We start from the raw sequence: 24071 nt of genomic DNA, 5'->3' as shown, positions 1-24071 counted from the left end.
AATATTAAATAGTTTGCTCAGAAGCCGGTCGGGAGAGTTTTTATGTCACACATCTAAAGCGACTTATGCACAAACACCCATTCTGAAATAACTACCAGTCTAAATGCAGCGTACTATCCCTTGGACTGTCGTTATCACACACATGCAGAACAGTTGACCTTTCGCAGAGCTCAGTCCCGGTTAGTTCAAGTTGAGCTTTCTGCTCTGGCATTGGCACACATTGGTCGGCCAACATAAAGAATTCCGCAAGCATTTGTTTTATCTGGTCTCCAAGGCTGTGATTGGATAATGACTTTCCAGGGGTGGGGTTTATCAAACGGTTAGTTTAAAGAGGCAAAGTCCCACCGCCTCCTGTTTGTCCGCCTTATTTGGGCAAAGAAATACAGTATGTCCGGTAGTCAAAGACGAGAAACACATAATGATTTGACTCCGTTTGAATCTACTGGATGTCGCCGTATAGAAAGATTTAAATATAGCTCAGTCACCGAGCTAGGTAGCAAGCCACGGCGACGTCGTTCACTGATGTCAAGACAAATATATGACAAACTCTCTTGACGAGCAAAGTTATCGTCGTTCATATCAACAAGCACAATCCAACCCGTGGACTACTGTACACATTTCTTTACAAAATAAGGTCCTATGGGGGACACCCGAAGGGAGGCGACTGAGCCTCTCTATGTCCAATTGTTTTGGGCAGATAGTGTCATGCTGACCTTTGAGCAAGTGCCTGTCCCCACCTCGAGAAACACAGTCAGATAAAGCCCAGTAGCAAATCAACAGCTAGCTGCCCTGTGCACCCCCCCCATGCTTATCTGCAGCAGATGACAGACATGCAGGGTGCAGAGAGCATTCAGTTCAGAGAAGTCTAATAATTGAGGACGGAGCAGTTATCTGAGAGACTGTTCTGTCTGACGAGCTAGACAGTCCGGCCTTCTGAAAGGCCAGACAATTTGTGCTTCAAATGTCATGTTGTGGAAGGGCAAACATGGCCTGGTGGAGGAAGGCCAGGCGGAGACAAAAGCCCAAGTTAAAGACGTGCCTGGCCTTATCGGGCAATTATTCTGCCAAAAACCTACCGAGAGTACAAACAACATAATATAATTTGTGAAACTGGAGTATGCAAAAGATAAACCGTCATCTCCTGCAAAGCATTAATCATGGAGTAACGTCTTTTTTTTTGTTTCTCTTCTTGCTTTGCTTCTTCTTTCTTTTTTTTTCTCTTTTTTTCCCGCAGTGTGGAGGAAATTGGATTTTGCCCTCTGGCCCAGTGGCAGGATCAGATTGTGGGCTGCAGTGCTGTGGATCTTATCTTCACGGCAGCTTTGGTCCAAAACATATTGCTGCCCCTCTCTCGGTGGAAATAGGTTTCAACTGTGTTCTGCTGTTGACAGAGCAAAGATACTGGACACACACATAAAGCACGAGCACACAAGCTAGGCCCCGTCTCCCTTTCTCTCTTTGTCTGCACACACCTATCGAAAACACGTGTGTGTGGGGGGGTGTGGGGGTGTGTGTGTAGGGGGTGTGTAGGGGGTGGGAGGAGGTTGATGTATAAATTCAAGTGATGCCAGCTCTCACATGACCCAGAAAGTGCCGTGGTCTCCGTGAACATGCTCTTAATTCAGAGTTCGGTCCCTGGAGGTGGTTTTAAATAAAGTGCGCACGCACACACACACACACACACACACACACACACACACGTACACACACACACACACACACACACATACACACGCATGCATCTCCAGATCTTTTACATGTGTAACAATCTGTGCACAGGGTCAGTTCTGCACATCATGCATATGATGTGACGCACTCTAAAGATGGCAGATTGTTTATTTGGACGTGGGCTTTACCTTCTTGGCGTGTACATTTCTTTGGCGCAGCGGTAATCATCACGATCATGAGGCTGTTTTAACCCTCCCATCTCTCAGGACTGGAGCGATTTGTTTGAAGAGAGCGCAGGTAAATAAAAAGGTATTGAACCCACGACAGTGAAGAGGCTCATCCCGAGAGCGAGGTAGTAGCCAGTCCACCCATTAGCTAAAACACAGCTGAGCCTGTCATAGCTCCCTAAACACCTCCTCCCACTCTCCTCAGCCCACTCCTCTCTCTCCACGATTCCCCCCCCCCCCCCCCATGCATAAAGAACGTGCTGCGTTCAGCGCTGTTAGCCTGTTTGTTTAGCTCATCATCACCACGCTCCCCTGGGCCACATGGAGTTTATCTCGCTGCCAGTTAGCTGCCATGAAGTCCATACACAGAAATAAAGCCGCTTTGCCGAGCATCTGCAGCGCAATATTACAGGGCCACAAACACAATCTATTTAAGGCATCTATTGGATTTTTCAGAGGGCTCACGAATGCACAGCGAGTGAGAAAGAGAAAGACGGAATCTCTTCTGGGAGTGTTTTTCTTTTAGGAACGACTGTACAGGAGGAGGGGGGTGAAGAAAAAAAAACTCCCTCTGACAGAGAGGTCAAGGTTTGGGTGGCACACTTGAGGCGCAAGCACTCGAGGGTTTTCTTGTCAGATTTCCGGTTAGAGTCAAATAAATCGTGGCGCAGCGCTGACAAACCGTGCATGAATGAACCGCGCACACTGTAATCGATGGGACGCTCCCCAAGATGGACGGGGATCAAAAGAGTGCCTTCTGACAGTCCGGATGATTCGCGGTGTGAACACACTGGAAGTGAACACACTGGAAGTGAACACAGCACAGGACCTGGTGAAAAATGACATTGCACCTGAATTTACGCGTCCTGGCTTGGCGCTTGCATAAAATCAGGGTGCAGTCGACCGGCTGTTAAAAAAACCGAGGCCTCTCATTCGATTAAGGGAGTGGCCTCCAGTGTTTTTAGCCTTTAAATGCATTAATCTGTCCCTGAAACTGATCATATATGTCATTATTAGAAGGTCACCTTAAATATCCCACCGCCGCACTATTTGTGTTGGGTCTGAATCCCTGAAGCTATACATGGCTCCAGTTTTCTAATGCTCCTCGCCACAGACGGGTCACAGGTCACAGGTCAGCGACAGAACACAGCATGAGCCGAGCTCTCTCATAGAACACGTGGCGAGCAGGTGGGCCTCCCGGGATCCCAGACAGCCCGGGCAAATGAAGCCCGGCGCTGCTGAGCGAGCGTGACGCACGACCTGCCGAGTGCGTACATCCATCACGCCACGCATAAGCGCATAAAGTGTCGAGGAGGGAGAGAGTGACGGCGGCGGCGGTGCCGGCGCCGTCACTCTCTCCCTCCTCGATGCCATCTGGCTTCATCCGCCGGGCCGTTTAGCTGCCGTTTTCCCCGAGCGTCACAACTCTTAATGCGCATTCGAACCCCTGGCACTGTAGTCATTAGCAAGTGCTGAGGGGGTCACACGGGGGGGAGGGGGGAATAAAAAATAAAATAAAATGCAGTGACCTGTAAAACTGACATGATCTGCTGCCTTTGGGGAGCCAGTAATGACCTCTCATGACACGCTCTCCGTCTTCATTTCACACCCTCTTAGAGCAGCACAGATGGCCTTGGCATTTCCTTAACAGCCACTGAAGTCTCTTTTTTTTTTCGTGAGCTGGGGCTGCGGATCGTGTGCATCTCCTCTTGCTGCAAACTGGGAAATATGGGAGAGAGACGCACGGCGACCACTCTGAGGGGACTCGCCATTGCTCACAGGTAGAAGTCGGCCATCGGGGGCCCGGAGCGGCGTTAACCCTTTCCCTTCCCGCGCGCCTTCACTCGCCTCGGTGTCCTTTGCGATGCGGCTCACTATCGATGCCTCGATCGCGGCTCGGTGCGCAGGTTAAGAGGCCACTGTAAAACTGCAGGACAATTCATCTCGCCTCAGAAGTGTCAGCTACACCGCAGCTCCCTGCTCTTTAATTCATTCAAATGAATTTTGTTTTAATTGTTTCATCCTCTGTGCTCACTAACTCCATTAGTGTGGGAAGAGAGACGAGAGAGAGAGTCAAATAGATATGCAGGAAGAGATTGGAGGAGATTCACTTTGTGTGCGCGTGCTTCTATGAATAATGAATCCCCTAGTTGTGATTACACAACAATTACTCTCTGGAGCTAAAACTTTAACCATCCTCATGAAAGATGGAGGCTCGCACTCTGTAACACGGACGCCCCGATGGGGAACACTGCAGCTGATGGAGGGACAGCTCCGTGCCCACTGGGCCTGCTAGACGCGCTGCATCTATTACTGTTATTATTTTAGAATATATAAGAATGAGAGTGATTATTTTTTTTTTTCTTCACTTTTTAAATCAATTCAATTCAGTTTATTTTGTATTTTAGATGCCCGAATAGGTGAACGTAAGGAGTTATTTCACCAGAGAAAGCAGGACTGCATTAGTACTTCGGTGCCCCCTTTGTGGGAGAACTTTAGAGGTCCTGAGGTCCTAAAATGATTCAACATACGGCAATATATGCATTCTGTATTCAGAGAAGAAAAGACGAATCACTGTGCACATTGAGTAATTTACAGTAATAGTGTACTGTGTGGCGTTGTAAAACTGCACACTGCACTTTGATAAACAGCCCCCCCCCCCCACACACACACACACACACATTTTAACAGGCCAATTAAATATTTTATTAGCCCTCTTGTGCGTTTTGGCTCACACGGTCTGTAAATAGCTGTTAATATTTTAAACCGAGGTCATTGCTGACTGATCAGAACTTTAGTAATTAAGAATCATTATTATTCATTCATCGACACCTTCACTTTAAGGTTTGGCAGCATACAGGTTAATGTAACTTGAGATGAAATAAAAGTCTGTGTAGTATTTATACTTTAATCCAATTTGCATTACATCAACATATGGTAAACATATAAACAGCCTAGTATATATATATATGTAACTATGGGAGAGTACTTTTACAGTTATATAAATAGATATAGTATAATCCAGTTAATCTAATTATTTTACAGTTAGTTACAATAAAAGTATGTATAATACAGCAATATGAGTGTATAACTTTAAATATAATAACATATAGTGCAGCTCTGTGACTGTTTAATGTATGATTAAAATAATGATGTATTGAACATACACTACAGTGTTAATGCCATTACTGTAGTGTGCAGGAGAACTGTCATTATTGCGTTTATTATTGTCATCCTTGCATATGGATACATTTTAATACAAAGTAGAATATCAAGCATAAAGTGCCGTGACCGTTCCATATACTGTACAGCAGAATCCATGTCAAGAGCAATGCCACTTTTAAACCTGATGATGCAATGTTGACAGTGCTGTCGCCGTTATATTTGGATATATTGTAGTAAATGCAGTACATGTCTTATTATATAGAATGCTGTTAAAAACACACCGTCACGCCACCATTGATTCAGCGAGGAAATCAATGTCAGTGCACAGGAGCTGGTATTTGGTTTCCGTCAGTAGAAAAGAATCACAATCCTGTCCAGCGTGGGAGTCGAGAGCATGCGGCACCCTACATTACGCGGTTACATAACACGAGCTGTTTGCCGGGCCGGAGGATAGAATTCACACTGAATAAACTAGCGGTCACAGCGTGCTTCTCTTTTTCACTATTTCTTCTTTTTTTTTTAAATGGACTCTCATCTCGGACCCCCCCGAAAAACCACCTCTGAGTGGATGCTCTCCCCTGTGGTATAATAAGCCCTCAGAAAGGATTCATGCCAAAAATAAAATTAAAATAAAGTTCACGACAGAGTTTTAGGCACACACCGCCTCATTCAGCCTGCTTCTACTCCACGGGGGCAGCTCGCTGTCTTTGCAGCCACTTAGCTGGTTAGCCGAGTCGTCGTAATAGGACAACTCTCATATTTGGGCCGTGTATCTTATCTCTTAGCCACAGCAGGCCTTGAACGTGGCTTTGTTCTCTCAATGTTATCGACACGTCGCGCTGACTCGCCGTGACCGACTCGCCGTGACCGACTCGCCGTGACCGACTCGCCGTGACCGACTGGGAGCCGTCGCCGCTGCACTGCAAGATGTGAGGAGTGATGTCCGAGCCGAGTTCGCCGAGGGCCGCGTGGCGAGACTGAGCCCCTTAATGTTCATTAAGTCGGCGGAAACTCATCCGGGATATGTAGACTACTAGACTATTTCCAGGCCCCGTGTAAAATTGCAGAACATATGAGCGCAATATTCATTACAAAGTCCTTCAGGATGGTGGTGGTGATGGGCGGGGGGAGGAGGGGGAGGGGGGGGGGGCTACTGTATGTTTGGGAGGTTGAACGAAAGTTCAAGGCAGAAATAAATGCGTTTGTGATTACTTACGGGAGCTCAAAGGGATTATCTCGCCCCTCGTAAATAAATAATAAAAGGTAATATGGAATGAATGCATCATCTTTACCCAGAACGGTGCTTTACAATGGTGTGTGTGTGTGTGTGTGTGTGTGGGGGGGGGGGAGGGGGGGGGGTTACAGAGGTGTTAGGAATCTAGTCGCACTGAAAAGTGAAATTCCCCCGACTGTGAATTCAAGCAAAAAGTAAAAGGCTAAAAAGAAAGAAGAAAAAGCGCGTGTGCTGTGCAGGTTAGAAACGACGAAATGAAGAAATGTGCTGCCTCAATGAGCTCAGGGAAGGTTTTGAGTGCGAAAGCTCAGAAAAAGATTCTGCGTTGTGCTCGCTCTAACAACACTAATACACTTAATTGGACTGGCAACAGAACAAAAAGCACCGCGTGTGCTGTTGTGGACGTCCTTTTCCTCTCTGCTCCCCAACGGGCGCACAATGGAGTCGTGGAGCTCCGGCTGATCGATACTAATTGAAACACGGAGATGTAGAAGTTGTCCCCGATGCATTGCCATGGACCTTTTGTTCAGCCGCGCCTGAGACAGTCCTGCCTCTTAAATAGTTTAAAGTGCCACTACATGTGTATTCATTACAAGACTGAATGTCTCTCACGCGGCTGGCCTCTTGTTGCTTCTCTGTGCCTGATTAAAAAAAAAAAGAAGAAAAAAAAGGGAGCAAACATGATCTTTTGTTGAACAATTCTCTGTGCGAATTGAAGCCAAAGCAGCTCGGTTGAAAGAAGTGCGGCTTCTTCCTCCGCTCCTGCATCACGTGCTGAAACTTTAAAGATGTTTTTAATCCATTGTTAAACTCGGAGGATCCACGGCAACCTTCTGAACTATTGATAGCTAACCCATAAAAAAGAAAAGAAAAAGGGAAGAGGCTTCAAAACACCCAGTCAAAAGTGCATTTTAACAAAACCACTCTGCAAGCTCGGGAAGTAACTTTGCAATGATAGAGCGGCGCTGCAGAAGGACACCGGGAGGACAGAGGGCACTTAGCCGCTCGCAGGCTTGCGCTGACAGTCCGAGAGGCTCAGAATAATATACAATACAATAAATAGCAATCCTGTTTGTACCGGGCCCACGAGACAACCCGATAGGCCACCCTGCACTCTGTCTCTCCATCCAGGGAAAGGCGAAGCAGCCAAAACTCACAGTGAAGACTGTCATGCAACTTTTAACTGAGATAAATAACTAAACAGGCCTCTTTTTTTTCCTTCTTCTTCATTTTTTTTTTTTCTCTTCCTTTTCCATATGAGGTGCAAAATGAGCTGAGGAACGCCATGCAAGATATATATGAGAGGTCGCAGGCGGCATCCGAATCCTTTTAGTGTTCAGTAAAAGCGCCCGGCGATGTGCACACCGATATGACGACAGACGTGATGGAAGAGGAACTTTACTCCACACACACACACACACACACACACACACACACACACACACACACACACAGTATGCCTTTTTGTTGTTTTCTTGGCAGTCCCCATCTGTCGCATGCGCTCAGAAGAATGAATTACAGCCAATTAAGATGGCTGTAATTCTGAGCAGAGGGTAAACACCGAAAAGAGGGGAGGGCTTGCACTTCGTTATGCCTCTGCTGAGTAGTTTCATGTGGGCTGTTTTTTTAACGTCAAAAGGGAAAACAAAATTAAAAATGAAATAAAATCATTTTCATTGAGTACTTCAGCAGCACGGATAGTGAGTCTGGTAAGTGTTTAAGTTTTAACAACCTTAAAGAAGCCAGCATCATTTACTAAGTCCTAAGTGGTCTGGCTCCTCCTCCGCCAAGCGGGTCCATCAAACAGAGACCAGAGCCTCCACAGAGGCGACTGGGTCATCACAGGCGCTCCACCTTGGGTCAGACGGTTCTGTCTGTCAAAGGCGGCACCCTCTGGAACACATTACCATCCTCTTAGGGAGTGGCCAACCTTCAGCACTTTGAAAAAGCACATGAAGGGATGGCTGCTGTCCACCCAAACTTGTGCACATCGATGGTTTAACCTGGGTTAGAAGTATTAGTACTGTCGTGGATATGTGATGTATTAATGTTATATGAATGAATGAAACCTTAAATGTGCAAATTAATTAATTAATTAATGCCCTTATGTCCAATTTATCTGTGTGCAATATGATGAATGTGAGATGTCTTCCTTACACTGTGAATTTTTCTCTTGCCTTTTATATATATGCATTATCCATTGTTAACTTTTTATTACCGAACTGTTGTGTATTGGCAGCTATAGACTATAATTGATTGTAGTTTATTACTACTGCACTTTGGCATGACCTTTTCCTCTAGCACACTCAGCCTGTACATTCTGACAGGGGGACGGACAATGGAAATCTGCCTCGCGGCTGTAATTGGGTGCATTTACATTTTAATTTAAAGTGTTCATCAATTGGCTCTCTCGAACAAATTAAAAAAAACTTGAAACTTGAAACAATGTGGTTTACGAGGTGACCCTTCAACACCGCGTCCAGAAACAGGAAAGACACACTAACCTACCACCACTGCATTGCATGCGTGGCTTTGTGTTGAATGAACTATGTAAGTCACATTTCAATGAGAGATTCTTGGCCGAGCGTATAACATCCGTCCAGTCGCAGAGCAGCAGTCACGCCGTCTGTCTGTGGACGGACGTGTCGCGCCGCCTGAGGGTCACTACGGCCACTGGAGGTCAAGCGAGGCAGTGATGTGGGAAAGTCTGCAGTGTGTGTGTGTGTGTGTGTGTGTGTGTGTGTGGGCCTGGTCATCCCCAGGCCTGGTTCAGGTAATGTAGCGGAGAGGAGGGTAAGCCGCATTGACACACACACGCCCGGATTACAGAGGCTAGCAGGACGCCGCAGGGTGCGGATTGTGTGTGTGTGTGTTTGTGTGTGTGTGTATGTGTGTGTGTGTGTGACAGTGTGTGAAGCAATTGTGTGCCAATGGGTTCTGGTCATCTCTGGGATGTTCTTATATGTCTCTCTGTAAAACCTGATAAAAACAAACTAAAGAAAGTCTTAAAACCGGGTCACAGTTTCCACTGAGCACTCGGGGTAACAGCGTTAGGCAAATAGCTCGATGGCTGATTAAAAGACATTAAATGACGTCTGCTCACCTCGAGTCCCAGGTGGCCTCCTGCCCGGCCGCTCTACCGCTGCTTCGTCTCACCCTGACTTTCTTGGCGTCGCAGCGTTTTACGAGTCGCCCCTTTTGCCCCATCGTATTTAATGGGTTAAAGAACGAGGGCATCATTTCTTTGCGATAGCGACACCTGGGTGTGGGCCGCCACGCAGTGCTGATTAGATCACTGTGTTGAAGTGCCTGGGGTCATTCTTTCCTGTGTGAGGCAACATCAGGCTTGACTTAAAAACTTCTTTCCTAACTCGTAACATGTGACAAATAAATACATGGATATAAAAGTACTGAATAAGAAATGAATCAACATGTTTGCAAGTTGACAGCAATTAGAGTTTGTAAAGTGTAAACCTTTTTTAATGCAGTATAGTATATAAATACAGAATTAAATTGAATGGATCGGCCCCCAAGTCACAGATACACGCTCAGGAGTAAATATGTAAATATAAATCTACAGTCAGCAGCCTAGTTAGCGTAGCTTAGCATCAAGACTCTAAACAGCATGGCCCTGTCTGAAGGTAACACAGTGTGTAATCCCAATTTTTCCTTCACGATTTCGATACATAAACTTGCAAATCGGCCCAATACCACATCCGTACGTATATATATATTCAAATGATTGTTATAGTTTCATCGCCCGGCTCTAGTTAAGCCCTTTGTAAAACATAACCAAATGCGTACAGAGAATGACTGATAGCAGAGAGGTTTGACAGATTTTCCGGTGTAGCATATTGCCAAATTGCTAGCTCTGGCTAACACCACACACGCTCCGCTAGCACCGTCAGGTGAGCCGACCTCGCCTCTCATGCTGCACACGTGCAGTACCGATCGAGGCCGGTCGTACTGATCGGGTAACGTATTATCTTATCGGTGCATAGGCTCAATACGCAATCCTGCATTTTAGGCTCTATCTCTGATTGACATGTCATATCATGCGAGTTTCATTCACATAAAAACACAAGTTGGTAAGTGAGTAGCTGTGATTTTACAGATTATGTAGCGGAATACATCTCTGGTTGAAGTTAACACAGCCTAACTATGCCTCCAATAGGAAGCCATACAGCAGCAGTACATTACCAAGACAGTTTTAGTAGAGACTTCTTTGTGTATTGAAATCTGCATTAAAAAAAAAAGAAAGTTTCTCGTTTCAGAAAAGCGTACATCTGTGCGCTACTGATTAAGGACTACCTGTGTCCTGCTTTCTTAAAATAGATGTCACTCGGTGCTGCCATCTCCTCCGTCATGTGTCACTCTCTCCTGACGTGTACCTCCAGCGCCTTTGTTTGTTCACTGTATATTTTCAGCCTTAACTCTGCAGTGACATGTAGCCAGAAATAGCGCCGGCATCATCTGCTCCTTATATAAACAAACAGCAGCTGCCAACAAATATTGTGGATGAGCCCCAGAAATACCCAGAATGCAGCACAATGTGGCATTGATTACCGAGCCCTATTGGGATTCCTAAAAATTAGTTTGAAAATCATTTCCAAAATTCGGATCGGGGATGAGTTACTGTATTGTTATGGTGACAAAAAGTATTGAACAGAGTGTCAAACGAGTATCCGTCAGGTTTCTGTTCCTTCCTATTTTATTATCTTATGGTGTTAGTTTTGACTTATCCCCAGATTTCTTTAAATCTAACTGACGGACAAACTACAGAAATGCTAAAAAATGACTTTTTTCTCTCCTGTTTTTGCAGTCGGTTACAGTTTTCAAAATGAGGTCTACTGCACCCCGCTCTTTGAAAAAATACAAATAAAATGGCGACGCAACAAATAGGCCTTAACACAAAATGCCGCGATCTTAGAGGTGGTGACAAAATGATGTACACTTAGTTGTATATTTGCTGCACTCACAGCAGCAGGGGCAGGGTAATTTTCTCCCAGAACATAATAAAAGATGACAGGGGAGCGTGATACGCATTACTGACATGCTGAGTGTCTTTTTCTAAAGAAGCTTTATTGATTCCCTCCTGACAAAAATCTGTGTGAAAGACACTTCAAACCCACTGGTGTGATTCACTGTAAAAGATAAGCCCGCTGCTTAGATGTCAAGATGCTCAGGCTGGGAGGCGAGTTGACAACATATTGATCGGAGCAACAGGTTATCTACAGTGCAAATCCATTTTCATGGGAACACAGGGAACACATGCAGACAGGCGAAGCACCTTTCATAAAACCACAATTACAACCACATAAATGGAGCGGGAGTATATCAGTCAGAGTGGTAAATGCGGGGCGGCCAGGGGATGGACCGGGATGCGGGCCTTGGGACGCTAGCAAATCAATTGAATGTATAGCTCACACACACACTCACACACACACACACACACACACAGACACGCACGCACACACACACACCCCTGCAGCCACATAAAGAAACGGTCGGTGATCAAACTCAAACAGCCAAAAGAGCCACAGTGATTTAGTGGAGCGAAAATCCATTATGGCTCCAACCAAAGGTAATGACTTCTTCAGGCCTTCCAGCTGATTCTCCAGAACAAGACACACACACACTGGACAAACCAGGCTCTTCACAGCGTGAGGTCCTGAAAGAGTCCACGCTGACATCTCCTCTCTTTTAGTCCTTTACACGAGCACGTCTCCATTTAAGCTGAAGTGGTTCATGTGTAGCAACCGCAGTCTGGAGATACAAACTGCTGCCTGATGCAAAAAGGAGATGAGGAACTAAGGACACCGATATGGATGTGTGTTATTCATTGAAGGTTCTCTGTACGGTATTTAGAGCATCAATGTAGCAGCAAAGGACTGTTTGCTATGTAATGTAAAAATAGAGTGAGCCCCCCCTGTAAAAAGTGGAGAAAAACAATGGTAATAGCTCAACATGGTGATATGCTCCACCCCCCCCCCCCTTTGATCATCATAGCAATTCATAAAAATATTTGTTACCTGAGCACAAGTAACTGGGGAAAGAATCTGAGCCTCACCTCTCGACAGAAGATGTTGAGGTTGCCCTTGAGCAAAGCGAGCAATCTTAACACACCGAGCGAAGCAGCGAGAGTTGCTGGAAAACGGCGCTCGGCGAGTTGGCCCAGCGATGCAATTTTTAAAAAAACGATGCCCTGCAGTGTCCAAGAGAACTTTGGACCTCGCCATCAAGTTGATAAATTACGCTCCTCATCGCTGCAGCCCGGAGGGAACCCAAACGGCACTTGAAGCACCCTTCTGGAGAAGAGTTGAAATAACTCGCACGGTTAACGCCGTGCGCTCCGAGCAAAGAAGAACATGAAGCAGCGCCTCCTTTTCTTTGGAAAGCAAGTGTAAGAATAAGGCAGTGTGTTGGCGCGGCTTAAATTCATATGACTTGCCATGACATTACAAACCGTAAAGCCTCATTAGCTGCTGGTTAAGACTCATCCTTGATTAGAGCCAGCTTTCGGGCCAATGCAATAATTGCCACCCCCTAAATAATTACAGCGGAGAGTCCTTTACCGAGGTAAGTAACGAACTCTAATCCTGTAAAGTAGGTAATTAAGGGGTGGCAGCAGCTAATGCAACTTTACGTCTCGCTCACGGTGTGAAGTGAGGAACGCGCATTGTTCGATGGCGTTGAGGTCACGGCGGCCATTTGAACGTCGCGTTTGATGAAGAGAGAAGAAGAATGTGACACAAGCTCGGAATCGGCAGGAAGGAGCAGCAAGTGGATCAGGAGAAGTGTGTACGGGGAGGATCAGAAGCTGGAATCCACGCACAAGGACACAGGGATGTGTGATGTATGGGTAACAACCCCCCCCCCCTGTAACGCACACCTAACACAAGCATTTGCTTGTGTTAGGTGGTATAGCGACCTGAGCCGCTATACCACCCTCTCATCTTTTTTGGCCTCTTTTGCCTCTTTTGACGAGCAAAACCTGGAGCTGACACAAAATGAAAAGCTCAGCATGCACAAAAGCCATGTTAATCCTATTGAATTTCTCAGCGTGATTGACAGCGCGGGGTCCGCTAATTAATTCAGGATCCCTTTCCTCCACATTGCAGACAGGTTGCATGTGTTTGGCGTACATGTGCAGCTCAAAGGCCTTGTTTGGATGTGTGCGCATGTCCTTATTGGATGTGGTATTGATCCAGGTGTCTGTACGCATGCATGAGCAGAACTCCAGTGTCCTGCAACAATCATCAAGACCAATAATAGTTCCATCCAAATAGGGAAATATATATTTTTTCTTTAAGAAAAGTCCTCTTGGGGATGTGACTAAAGTGCAGTCGCGTTTCTGTAAAAGTGCAGTAAAAGTAGGATTTCTACAGTAGCGGCATATGTACATTTTCTGATGAACAAAGGTTTTGAAGTGAGAAGACTAGCCGGGGGAATGGTTTTTTTTCTGCACAATGATGCAACTGGCATAAAAAACGGAGAAAACTAAAGTTAACTGTCTCGCTGCCTATGCGTCCGTCTGCCTAATCGCGGAGACTTACCTTTCATACCGAATTTGGAGCGCCGGCCGTATTTGTTGATGAGAACAAAAAGGACGAGGAGGAGGACGCAAGCGAAGCCCGCCAAACCCACGGCGATGGAAACCTGAGAGGAAGGAGGAAAACGCTGCGTCACATCGTAATCCCCTCCAGATTTATGATCACCTTAAACACTGCAAATCAGAGTTTAATCTCACTAGGCTGTGACGACTGCTTTCACATAGATTACGGCAGTCTGGGGGGAAGAAAAGACACAACTCAATACTTGTCTTGGCTGCGATGCATTGCAGTTGACAGAATGTAATTTCTATATAATCCTCGTGTACAGCAAGACTTACTCTCGGAGCAGTTTGAAAATAAAAAAATGCAGTAGCGATTTTAAAGCTGTCTCATCTTCTACATTGTCATCGCAACCCTTTAATCTGATCAAAGTAACAAATAAATAAAAATAATAATTTTACACAAAAAACAACAGAATTCATTGTTCTCGTATTTAATGCACTGTTTAATAATCCGATCAACAGTTGTTGTCTTATCAAATAAAGGAATATAATCTACAAACTAACACTGAGCCTTCGTTAATGACATTTGTTTTACTTGCTTTTGCCAAGAGCCGTCAAAATGTCTGACATGAAAACGGCAAGCCTGTCATGCTTTGGAGATATTCTTGTATTTAAGCGGTGTACATGGGACCGGGTTGAGAAGAAATACCTTGTCACACCAGAAACACATGAGCAAAGGTGTCAGGAATTCCTTTGAAAATGTGTTCGACGTAAACTTTAACTATTAGCATGTCCAGCTAACTAGCTTACTTTAGAAAGCAGCACATGGCAAAAGTGTCGGCCATTAAAAAATCCCATTAGCATCTCTTTCGATCTACTGGACAGCCGTGGAATAACTCGCTGGGGGTGAACACAGTGCATCATCATCATCAACATCATTAATGTCCAAACATACAGCTCTGAAAAAAGAAATAAAAAGGACTGTGACATCGTTTGGTGTTTTGTAGACTTTGTTGCGTGTCAACACAGAGAACAAACCCCCTCCGAGGGTCCCCTGACAAAAGCAGTTAGGATTTGTGTTGTGACGCGCAGCAGCTCCGCTGAGTCCAGGGGCAACGTCTTTAGCAGCTGTTGCATCAACATCATTAGGATGAAAACTCACCCCAAAAGTGTCTTCATCTGGTCGCCCCGAATCGCCATCTGACGGCGTCGAAGTAACTGAAACACAGAAACGCACAAAGCAGGCATCAGCGGCTGAGAATAAACCTTTAATGGCTGTGGTTTACTCCCACACAGTGAATAGGGAATACATAGTAAACTGAGTTTCACACTTATGTGGGATTTCTTATGGCAGCATGCACAGTGGATGCACGAGAATTAGCCTTATTTTCTTCCTGTTTAACATTCACTGTATTAACCTGTTAATGCACCTATCATCATAATGAATAGGCAGAAGTGACACTGACACGGGTTAATGCACCAGAATGAGACGTCCTGATGTGCTCTCTGGTGTATATACTTTTCAGGATCTACACAAGTTCAAATGTTTTTCATGTATTTTTTGCGATAGCTCTCATTGCCAGTTAAAACATATTATTTTGTGCTTTCCTCATTCGTGTGTTAGTCATTTCATATAAACATTTCAATGTATTCCGTCAAGAGTACATTGACTACATGTTAATAAAAAAAAGATCGATAAATTGATAAAAACTCGAGACTCTGGGAAATACCACACCGCACTGCCCATGTGGTAGCTCAGACATGACACGCTACTAAGTGTGTTGGGATAGATAATCGGCAGAAGGAGAGCTAGCTTGGATAAATAGCGGAGCCAACAGCTGATGCCAACAGAGATTCCATCGAGTTACATTCAGTCAGTCTGGGGCCTCGTATACCAGCTGATATGACCAAAAAAAAGAAGAAAACATCGGTATCGGCCGATATGGCTCTTCGACGATCTGCAATCGTATCAGCGGCAGAAAAACTGGTTGTGGCATTTCAATGAACAGTTCATCTTTATGTGTAGATGCTGATAACGGGCTTTCAGTTAGTAGTATCTCAAATGCACACCCACGTCTGACATCCGTCACAAGGTTCCAAACAAAGCCTGATATTTGCTATCCTAAAGTCTTAGGGGACAGAAACAGAAAAGACATTATAGGTTGTTGTTGGGTTTTTTGCACCAACGCATGCTCATGCTTGTACATAAAGACAGTATACACAAATATACAACCATAAAAAAAGCAGATACATATAGTCAAGAGCAACAAATGTTAAATTGGATCCAATTAAATGAGCTGACTATTGCAGAGCACAAACTCAAAGTCGAACACAAATGTTCAGACCGAACTGGATCTTGCTGGACTAGATATTAGTGTCTCAAAATGGTCCTGAAGATGTCAACATGCTACAGTGTGAGTGTGGGGAGAAGAGGACGGAGACAGAGCCATGAAACAAAATGAACTGGTGTCAGGGACACTCCAGTCCGAGGCCTCCAGCCAGAACATCAGAGAGTAATTGTGGGCAAATTAATGGCCGCATGGTAGACTGGTTGCCACTGGCTCAGAGACACACATAACAGTAAAGTGCAATGCTCTGCGTCTGAGTCTGTGAGTGTGCCCTAACTACCATCTATCTGTCCCTCCTTCCCAGCCTTCATCCCTCTCCCTCTCCCCTCCCCCTGCCCTCCTCTCTCCACAGCAGTGTTAGTATCAGCCAGCCTGTCAGTCTCCTCTTCTACGGCTGAGCTCCCTCCCACGCCGCCGCTTTAATGTTTCACACTCTTATCACCCAAACACCTCTCCCTCACCTGCCTCACAGTGTGCGGGTGTGTGCGTATTTGTGGCACCGTGAAGTCCTCGGCTGCCCCGATGCAGCTCGCTGGCGCCCATCCGTTCCCATCGCCAGTCAAGCTGCTTTATAATCCATGGCTGATGAGAAAGAATGGCCCTTCATATGGAGATGGAAGAAGACTTCGACGAAGGTCAGAGATCAGACCGGCCCACTTAGTTTAAGCCGTCAACAGCGAGGCTGCCACAACAGCCTGAGGCCAAACCACACATCCTGGGCAGGAGATTTACGATGCGATGCGAGAGCTGGCCAAAGCATTGTTCCAGCCGTATGACTACACTGGCCGCTTCACAAAGATTCACATGTCACCAGCTAACGAAACTAGCTTGTTTAAGGGTTAGAAAGGAAGCGGTATGCCGACACGCCGAGTTGCTGATGCAAGTACCACGAAAGAGAATGACTAAAACTGGGGGGCCTCCTGGGCAACTACCACATGAATGCTACGTCATCCTGAGTCTTTCTGACTTTTAATTCTGCAAGCGTTGGTAATTAAGCATTATCTTTTCACTATATCAGAATCTAAGTGAGTCGCTTTGTCTTTCTCTTTATTAGTTTAGTTTTGGGGAATTTTCAATCCAGCGACCCCTGCCGGCATTACCTGAAGCATGCTTTGCACGACACTTTCGAAGGCACTGGCTAGCTCCTTCTGAATTAAAACAGAACCACTTAGGTCAGGGAAAATCCTCATGGTTGTAAACTTAAGTTAAACCAACAAAACCACCTGGGAAGGTTTAGGAAAAACCCAATTGTTGGTTTATTTGTCCCTTTCTGGCATTTCTAACCAACTCATGGAGATCCCTCGAGCTTGAATAGCTAGCTAATATGTATTGCTTAATAGCTCCGCCCGAGAAAATCTGGCAAAATTGATGGTTGTCTGCTGTAAGTGGAAGTTTGCCTCGTCTACCTTGCACTTTTCCAACAGTCATGGGAAACTGTTGAATACTTGGCAGGTGATTGGATGAACCATCGATCAATCTTCTTTCACTGGCTTCTTTCAGAGCTATCAGTGTTGTTGAGCCCGTAGCTGCCAGTAGCTATAGGACGCCGATTGGTCCGTGCTCTGGCTTACCGCGCACACAAGATGGAGTTTTGTGTGATGTGCGATCACGAGAGGCTGTGATTGCGAGAATCCAGGTGCCATGCAAGGTAATTGTCTTCCACCATTGAAAAAACGTTGGGTGGTAAATCTACCGTCAACAGGTGTTGCAACAGTGACTAAGCGTGGACGGGCTCAGTGAACGATTGATCGAGGCATCAAAGCCCAGCTGCTCGAGTCGATGCGCTGCTTACCAACCAGCAGAAGTAGACTGTGGTAGTACAGGTCACCTCGCTGGGAGAGAATATGTAAACGTATGAGGGTTAAGCAGGGCATCACTGAAGCATCATCTCTCCCCCATAAGAAAAGAAAAAAGGCAGATAGCCACAAGCCACCGAGTGGCAGTGCTTTAGAGGGTTTTCAGGGTGCCGAACTTTGAGTCCCAGCCCTTAACAGATTTTTATGAACTGCAACACAAAGTCAACAAATTTCCCCATGGTTACTATCTCAACAGTGACGATCCAACATTAAGTGATGTGTTTGTGTGTCTGTGTGTGTGTGTCCGTGTGTGTGCATAATGATGCCAGACAAACAAGTAGTAAAAGAATAAGTAAAAACCAAATAAACTGCAGGGTTAAATTTGAAAATACAAACACTCACCTAATTCCACTATGTCTGCAAAAGAGAAGACAGAGAAAGTCACGGCGTGTCAATAAATTGACACAAAGGATTAACCTTGGAATATTGACCATGGGGAGAAATTTGCCAGTCTTTGTGGGTGTATTCCCCGTCCCTGTGAACTCGGCGTGAACTGCAGGCGAACAATCTACCTGACTGAACTGTGTATGAACCCTGGCTATGATCCAGCCGGCGGGGAACAGCTCCACAAACCTACACCCTGCACAGGGAGATTTTAATAACAACTAAAAGCTCCCAGTACTTATTCCATCTAGGGTGGAACCTGTAATTCATACAACAGGCAGTTCAAACAAGAAATTCCACTTGTGATGCCCATTTAAAAGTTACTTGGCAGAATTTCTTCTTTTCTCCTGTGCTTTTATTCTAATTCAAATCCAGCAGGAGGAAAGCGATGTTCAGGCAGTAAAAATGTGTTAATAACCCTTGTTTAAATTTTTTTTCCCCCGCGAGTATACTCGTGTGATTATGTGGATATCCCTGCTGGCCGCTGCAAACAGTGTGTAGCTCATCCGCCACGAGCACAGTGAGGAATGGCTATCCCACGGGAATGATCCACTCACCTTCTTCATCGCCCGGGCCCATGAGGAAGTGGCCATACACGGTCTTGGCGACCGTTCCCAAAGGGTTGCTTGCCTCGAGAGTGTAGTTGCCGTTGTTGATGTGTGTTGGGTTCTGGAAGGTCAGGCAGCCCTCCAGGTAGTCCTGGTAAAAGTCCATCTCGGTTCGGATGTACTCGTTCTGGATGATCTCCTTTTTCTTGTAGAACCAGCGCAGCTTGGGATGGGGGTAACCCCGAACCGTGAACTCGATGCAGGTATCGTGGCGCTGCTCGGGCTCAGCGAGTCTCAGGATGACCGGAGGAACTGCAGTGAAGAAGGAAACAAAGTATGTAATTCACGCCAAAGATTCGAGACAAAAGGGCAATCCACCCATACCACGAGGGAAACACCACAGTAAACACTTCCTGGTTGCCCTCGAACCTGGTATGGCCCGTCCTGAAACCTTAAAGACAGGATTCTTGAGGGTTTGAGTCTGATTCTTGTGTTATAACGTAATTTCCACAACCTTTGGGCCGATGAAAGCCTGTCCTATTTCTGTGAAGGACCTCAAAAACTAAATATGCAGCAGCCCACGTAACACAAAGCTGTTCTGATTTGTTCTGGGGACGATGACATTTAGGATACGGGGTTCCTGCCTGCGAGTGGCAATGAGCCTTTTACTGTGCGTTACATATTGCAGCAGTACACGGAGTGGTGGAGAAAAGCAAGCAGACAGAGGAGCTCCTCTCGCCTGGAGGAATCTCCGCAGCATAAACGAGCACAAAGCCTCTTCCCTGACACGCAGCAACACACCTCCACAACGCCGCCGAGCTGAGAGACAATTTATCACTTTAATACCATCAGATACATTTCATAAACAATTCATACACTGATTTGTCTTTGCGACGAGTTACTCTCGCAGCTACATCATCAAAAGGAAATATTTGGCAGTCAGTATTACCTCTCTCAGTGTCGTTTCTACATCGCAGGCCCCCACCTCCCCTACTTACCCACACACTCTGTTACCCACAAACACTGCTCACACACACTCGTAATAAGCCATTGCTTTGTCTCTTGCTGGGCTTCAATGCCTGCACTTTCTGTAGGCATGTCAGCAATCCTATTTACATTGGCTAGATCTCCTTTGATGTGTGTTTATGCCGTCGTTCAGACGACCCAGCAGCAGCCCCGATGAATCCCCACCTGCAGTTTCAAGCAGTGTGCTAATGAATAGAACAATATTTCAGCTTGTAATTTGAATCAAGAAACAGGGCTGGGATTAGTAGTTTCTTAATTCAAACTACCAAATAGCTGATGATTTTAGGCACCGGAGGGGGAACTTGCATTGCCAAGTGAACCTGTTTGGAGGTTTGTTGTTGGGCCCCCAGACTCCCCCCTTACCTATGACCTATGATCCTTTGCGTATTGTGTATGTACTCTCCAAGTGCCCATAACTGTAAGAACAATAGCCCAAATGAAGCAGTTTATATAGCAGCTTGGTTGATTCCCCAGACATGTTAAAACTCATCCTGCAACTACGGAGAACTAACTTATGGCCAATCAATATGTCTTGGTGGCGCTCTAGGAGGTCAGCAAAGTAAGTATGATTCATCCATCGCATCTCTGCAGATGTTGAGACATTTCACTGGTGAAAACTATGACTTTCTGATGTGGTCGCACAACCCACTTCTTTGCCAGCACAACCGACTCCCTAATTGTAAACACGACAAGTGAGATTTGTCATTAATACAGTGATTGACTAATTTATAAATGATGGTCAAATAAATGGAGAATAAAAGTAACTGTCAATTGCAGCCCTGGTTATTAACGGCCGTGTCCCGATGGACAGCTCATGTTTTCAAACCGAATAATCACCCAGTAAAAAAGATTAATAACGTATTTATTGACGTTTGAAAGCTGTCATTTTATTAACTGCTTTGGCGATATTGTTCCTGCTAGACAATAGTGACAATAAAGTCATTCAATTGCACTAAAGGCTAAGGCAAGAGAGTGTGTGTGTGTGTGTGTGTGTGCTGGCTGAGTGGGGGCGTTTGCAAAGCTGTGATTTGGAGCTCATGTAAAGGAAAGAGAAAAGATATGGATGAGAGAAGAGAAAGAGGGAGGCGGGAGGACAATGGGCATGAAGCAGCACACGCACAGAGAGAGAGAGAGATGAAATTCTCTTGTTGATGGACAGTTAGGGACCGATCTATTATCCCCTCAGCATGACTGTGACCTCAGTCTCAGCCGATACAATACAAGCCATTACGGCGCTCCACACTGCTCCGTAACGACATGGTGTCCTTGTGGCGCTCATAGAGATGACAGGCTTTGATAACGACCTGCCTTTGATCCGTGTGAACAGCGTACGTGAAGGCTAGTTGTGCAATCCTATCTAGTGGCAACACTGGTGGCACACTTCAACTGGCATGCTCCAGCCGGATAGGACATCATGCACGGCAATGACAGAGGAGTTTCACTCCCTCTGGGTTGAGCCATATCGTGATGACGTGATTTTAACCCGTAAGAAGCAGCACAGTGATATTATGTAGGGATCCAATCAAAACGGCCTCATTTAATGCCTTGCTCTACCTGTAGAGCTACTACTGAGGGAACAGAACTCCAAACCCAGGAGCTGGTTAGTCCTTGTTCTTAATAGAGAGCTCTGCCTATGCAGTGGGACCAAACACATGGTAAGTTGTGAGCACACAATGCTGTAGAGCTGCTATTGTTCCAGGCAGCAGCAGAACAATGGCTGGCAGAAATTGCATTGTGGTTAATTACAGTTTCTCGAGGAAAAAAAAAGAAGAAAAAAAAAAGAAAAAGGGAACTCATCTTTTGAATGCAGAGAATGTCACTTGACGGCTGGTAATTTTGCTGTCAATCAGATTACTCCCTAATCAGAGAGGCAGTTGAAGCTATTTTATGACATTTCCAGAGACAATAGGCTGCGCAGGGGAGGAAATGTAATTACCATCGGAGCATGTGGTGAAAAATTAATAAGTTAATTTGCAGCACCAGCAGAGAGCATCAACAGAAAAGAAGAAAAAAGAATGCCTGGAGATGTACATCCATAGAGAGTCCGTGTGGAGGAAGCCCCGAGGACGAGATGTAGCAAAGTCAATCTGTCATTTCCAGCCCGGTCCTTAGCAGCTCTGCTTCGGTAGGGGAGTGTTTGAATTGGTGACAAATCTCCCCTGTCCTGTCGCGTGATGCATTGCAAACAGCCACAATAGACTGCGCTCTGTACGACAGCCGGCTCGCTACAGAAAAGAAAAATGTCAGACAACCTTTAATAAATACTGGCTTTGAATACAGTCTGTCCCGAATCTGCCCCAGGCCAATTCACAGGGTTAAGTTATCTAAGACCTGACATATATATATGTAGTGTAATTCATGGTCTGGATATAAGAGGGACATCCTGATGGTTACCAAATCGTTGCTTTGTCATTGCTGGGGGGAATCTTTATTTTTGTCTTCCTTTTCCCTCTTTCCGCTCGGATCAAGGCTGAGTGTTCATGTGGCCTGGAGGGTATATTCTTGCTAATTGGCTACATCAATTTCACTCGGTTTGTAACCGTGCAACACCTCATTGCATTCTAAATGTACCTGCATAATTTGGTTGTTCTGCTTGATAAAGGAGATTGTTTCTTTCCTGTTGTAAATTATTCTCTTAGACTGTCAGCGTCCTTAATACAGGATAGATTTCCGTCTCCAACAGTCCATCAAAGTTGCCACGACAGACGCCTCATGCAGAAGAAAGCTTGCCTCCAAGCTTCCTCACTGTACCAGTTATATACTAGATCTTTTTTAATTTATTTTTGTATTTTCTTCATTCCTCATTGCTGTCTGACAGATTTTGTCCACTTGAACTAAAACTCAGTGGTGAGCATTGATGTCAAGATCTAGCTTCTACAGAACTTTGGAACTATTAAAGAAAAACAAAAAAAACATCAACTGGTATTATAGACATGTAACAAAGTCTATGTCACAATATACAGCACAATCCTAAGCTTGTTGCTAAGATTCAAGATACATTATAATGAATTAACAAGACTGAGGCAATATATATATGTAATATAATAATAATGATGTCCCCTGCCTTCCATTCATTGACCATGAGCAAAACAGCTCAAATATTTCACTTTTCCTCTCGCTTCATCCTGTGGTTTACATATTTGACATTTAGTGAAGTGTCAGGACAGCTATTGAAAGGGTGGCTATTGAATTTGGTATAGACATTAATATTCCCCTCAAATTAAAATACATTGTGCCATCATTATGAAGAAGTGTACACTTGGCTATGACCACATATTTACAGTAGCTGTTGGAAATTGATGTCTTCCATTTTTAGAAATGTTATCCAATGTCACTTCATCGCCGGAAATTAATACCAGTACTATTAAATGGTGCTGTCTTTTGGTGCACTGGGTTCTTCAAACCTTACCAGCCTGGCTGCCAAACCTTGGCAGTCCCCAGACAAGTGGATGGCCTTGAATGTGGATGAGCCACCAGCTCAGTGGTCGGCTCAGACTTCATTCCAAACAACCACAACACCGGCAGCGTTCACCGATTAGCACCTTCAACCACGGAGCAGCGTTGTTTCACATTTTAAGCATACGAGTCTTATTCAGAGCATCCATGAAGAGAGAGCAAATACGATCTAATACCCAAGAATACGCGACTACTAATGGGGACACGGTGACATATTTTAGTGACAGAATTGATGGTATTTCTGTTAATGCAGTGGGGAAACCAACCCTAAACATCATTAAAGGGGAACACATGGACTAGCAGATGAAGGTAGGAACTGAAGTGTGAACAGAAAGGGGAGTGAGTTCCCATCGGAGCTGAAGAGGACCAGAAACACAACTGAAGGCTCTTCTTAAAAGAACAAATAATGTGAAAGTGAACAGAACTAAGAGAGTCCCTTTTCCGTTGGTTCCATTTTTTTTGGTCCACTTTAAGACGACTGAGTTTGTTTCATGTAAAAAGGACTATGTGTGAAAGCACCCTATGTACATGTAAAGTTCTTTTGAACAGGGAACACTGCTGACCCAGCTTTCAATCAAGAGCAAACACCATGACAACCATGGCA

At 45.2% G+C, this 24071-nt stretch overlaps 1 protein-coding gene across 4 annotated transcripts in view; it reads right to left on the bottom strand.

The window, feature by feature from the left end:
* Positions 1-24071, bottom strand: part of ntrk3b (neurotrophic tyrosine kinase, receptor, type 3b) — a 147697-nt gene that overhangs the window by 49860 nt on the left and 73766 nt on the right. For 2 of the 4 annotated variants that reach the window (XM_034526528.1, XM_034526536.1), the window contains exons 8-10: positions 18995-19297; positions 15012-15067; positions 13851-13953 (exon numbers count right to left, since the gene is read on the bottom strand). In XM_034526528.1, coding sequence (XP_034382419.1) covers positions 13851-13953; positions 15012-15067; positions 18995-19297 — 462 coding nt within the window. Of the gene's footprint in view, positions 1-13850; positions 13954-15011; positions 15068-18395; positions 18411-18675; positions 18685-18994; positions 19298-24071 lie in introns of all 4 variants that reach the window. The other 2 variants (XM_034526554.1, XM_034526546.1) reach the window with 2 other exon arrangements.

This window comes from Cyclopterus lumpus, chromosome 3 (genome assembly GCF_009769545.1).
Source record: "Cyclopterus lumpus isolate fCycLum1 chromosome 3, fCycLum1.pri, whole genome shotgun sequence".
In the NCBI taxonomy this organism is placed as follows: Eukaryota; Metazoa; Chordata; class Actinopteri; order Perciformes; family Cyclopteridae; genus Cyclopterus; species Cyclopterus lumpus.
The sequence above is the reverse complement of the archived record's forward strand: the minus strand, read 5'-3'. Positions and strand labels throughout refer to the sequence as shown.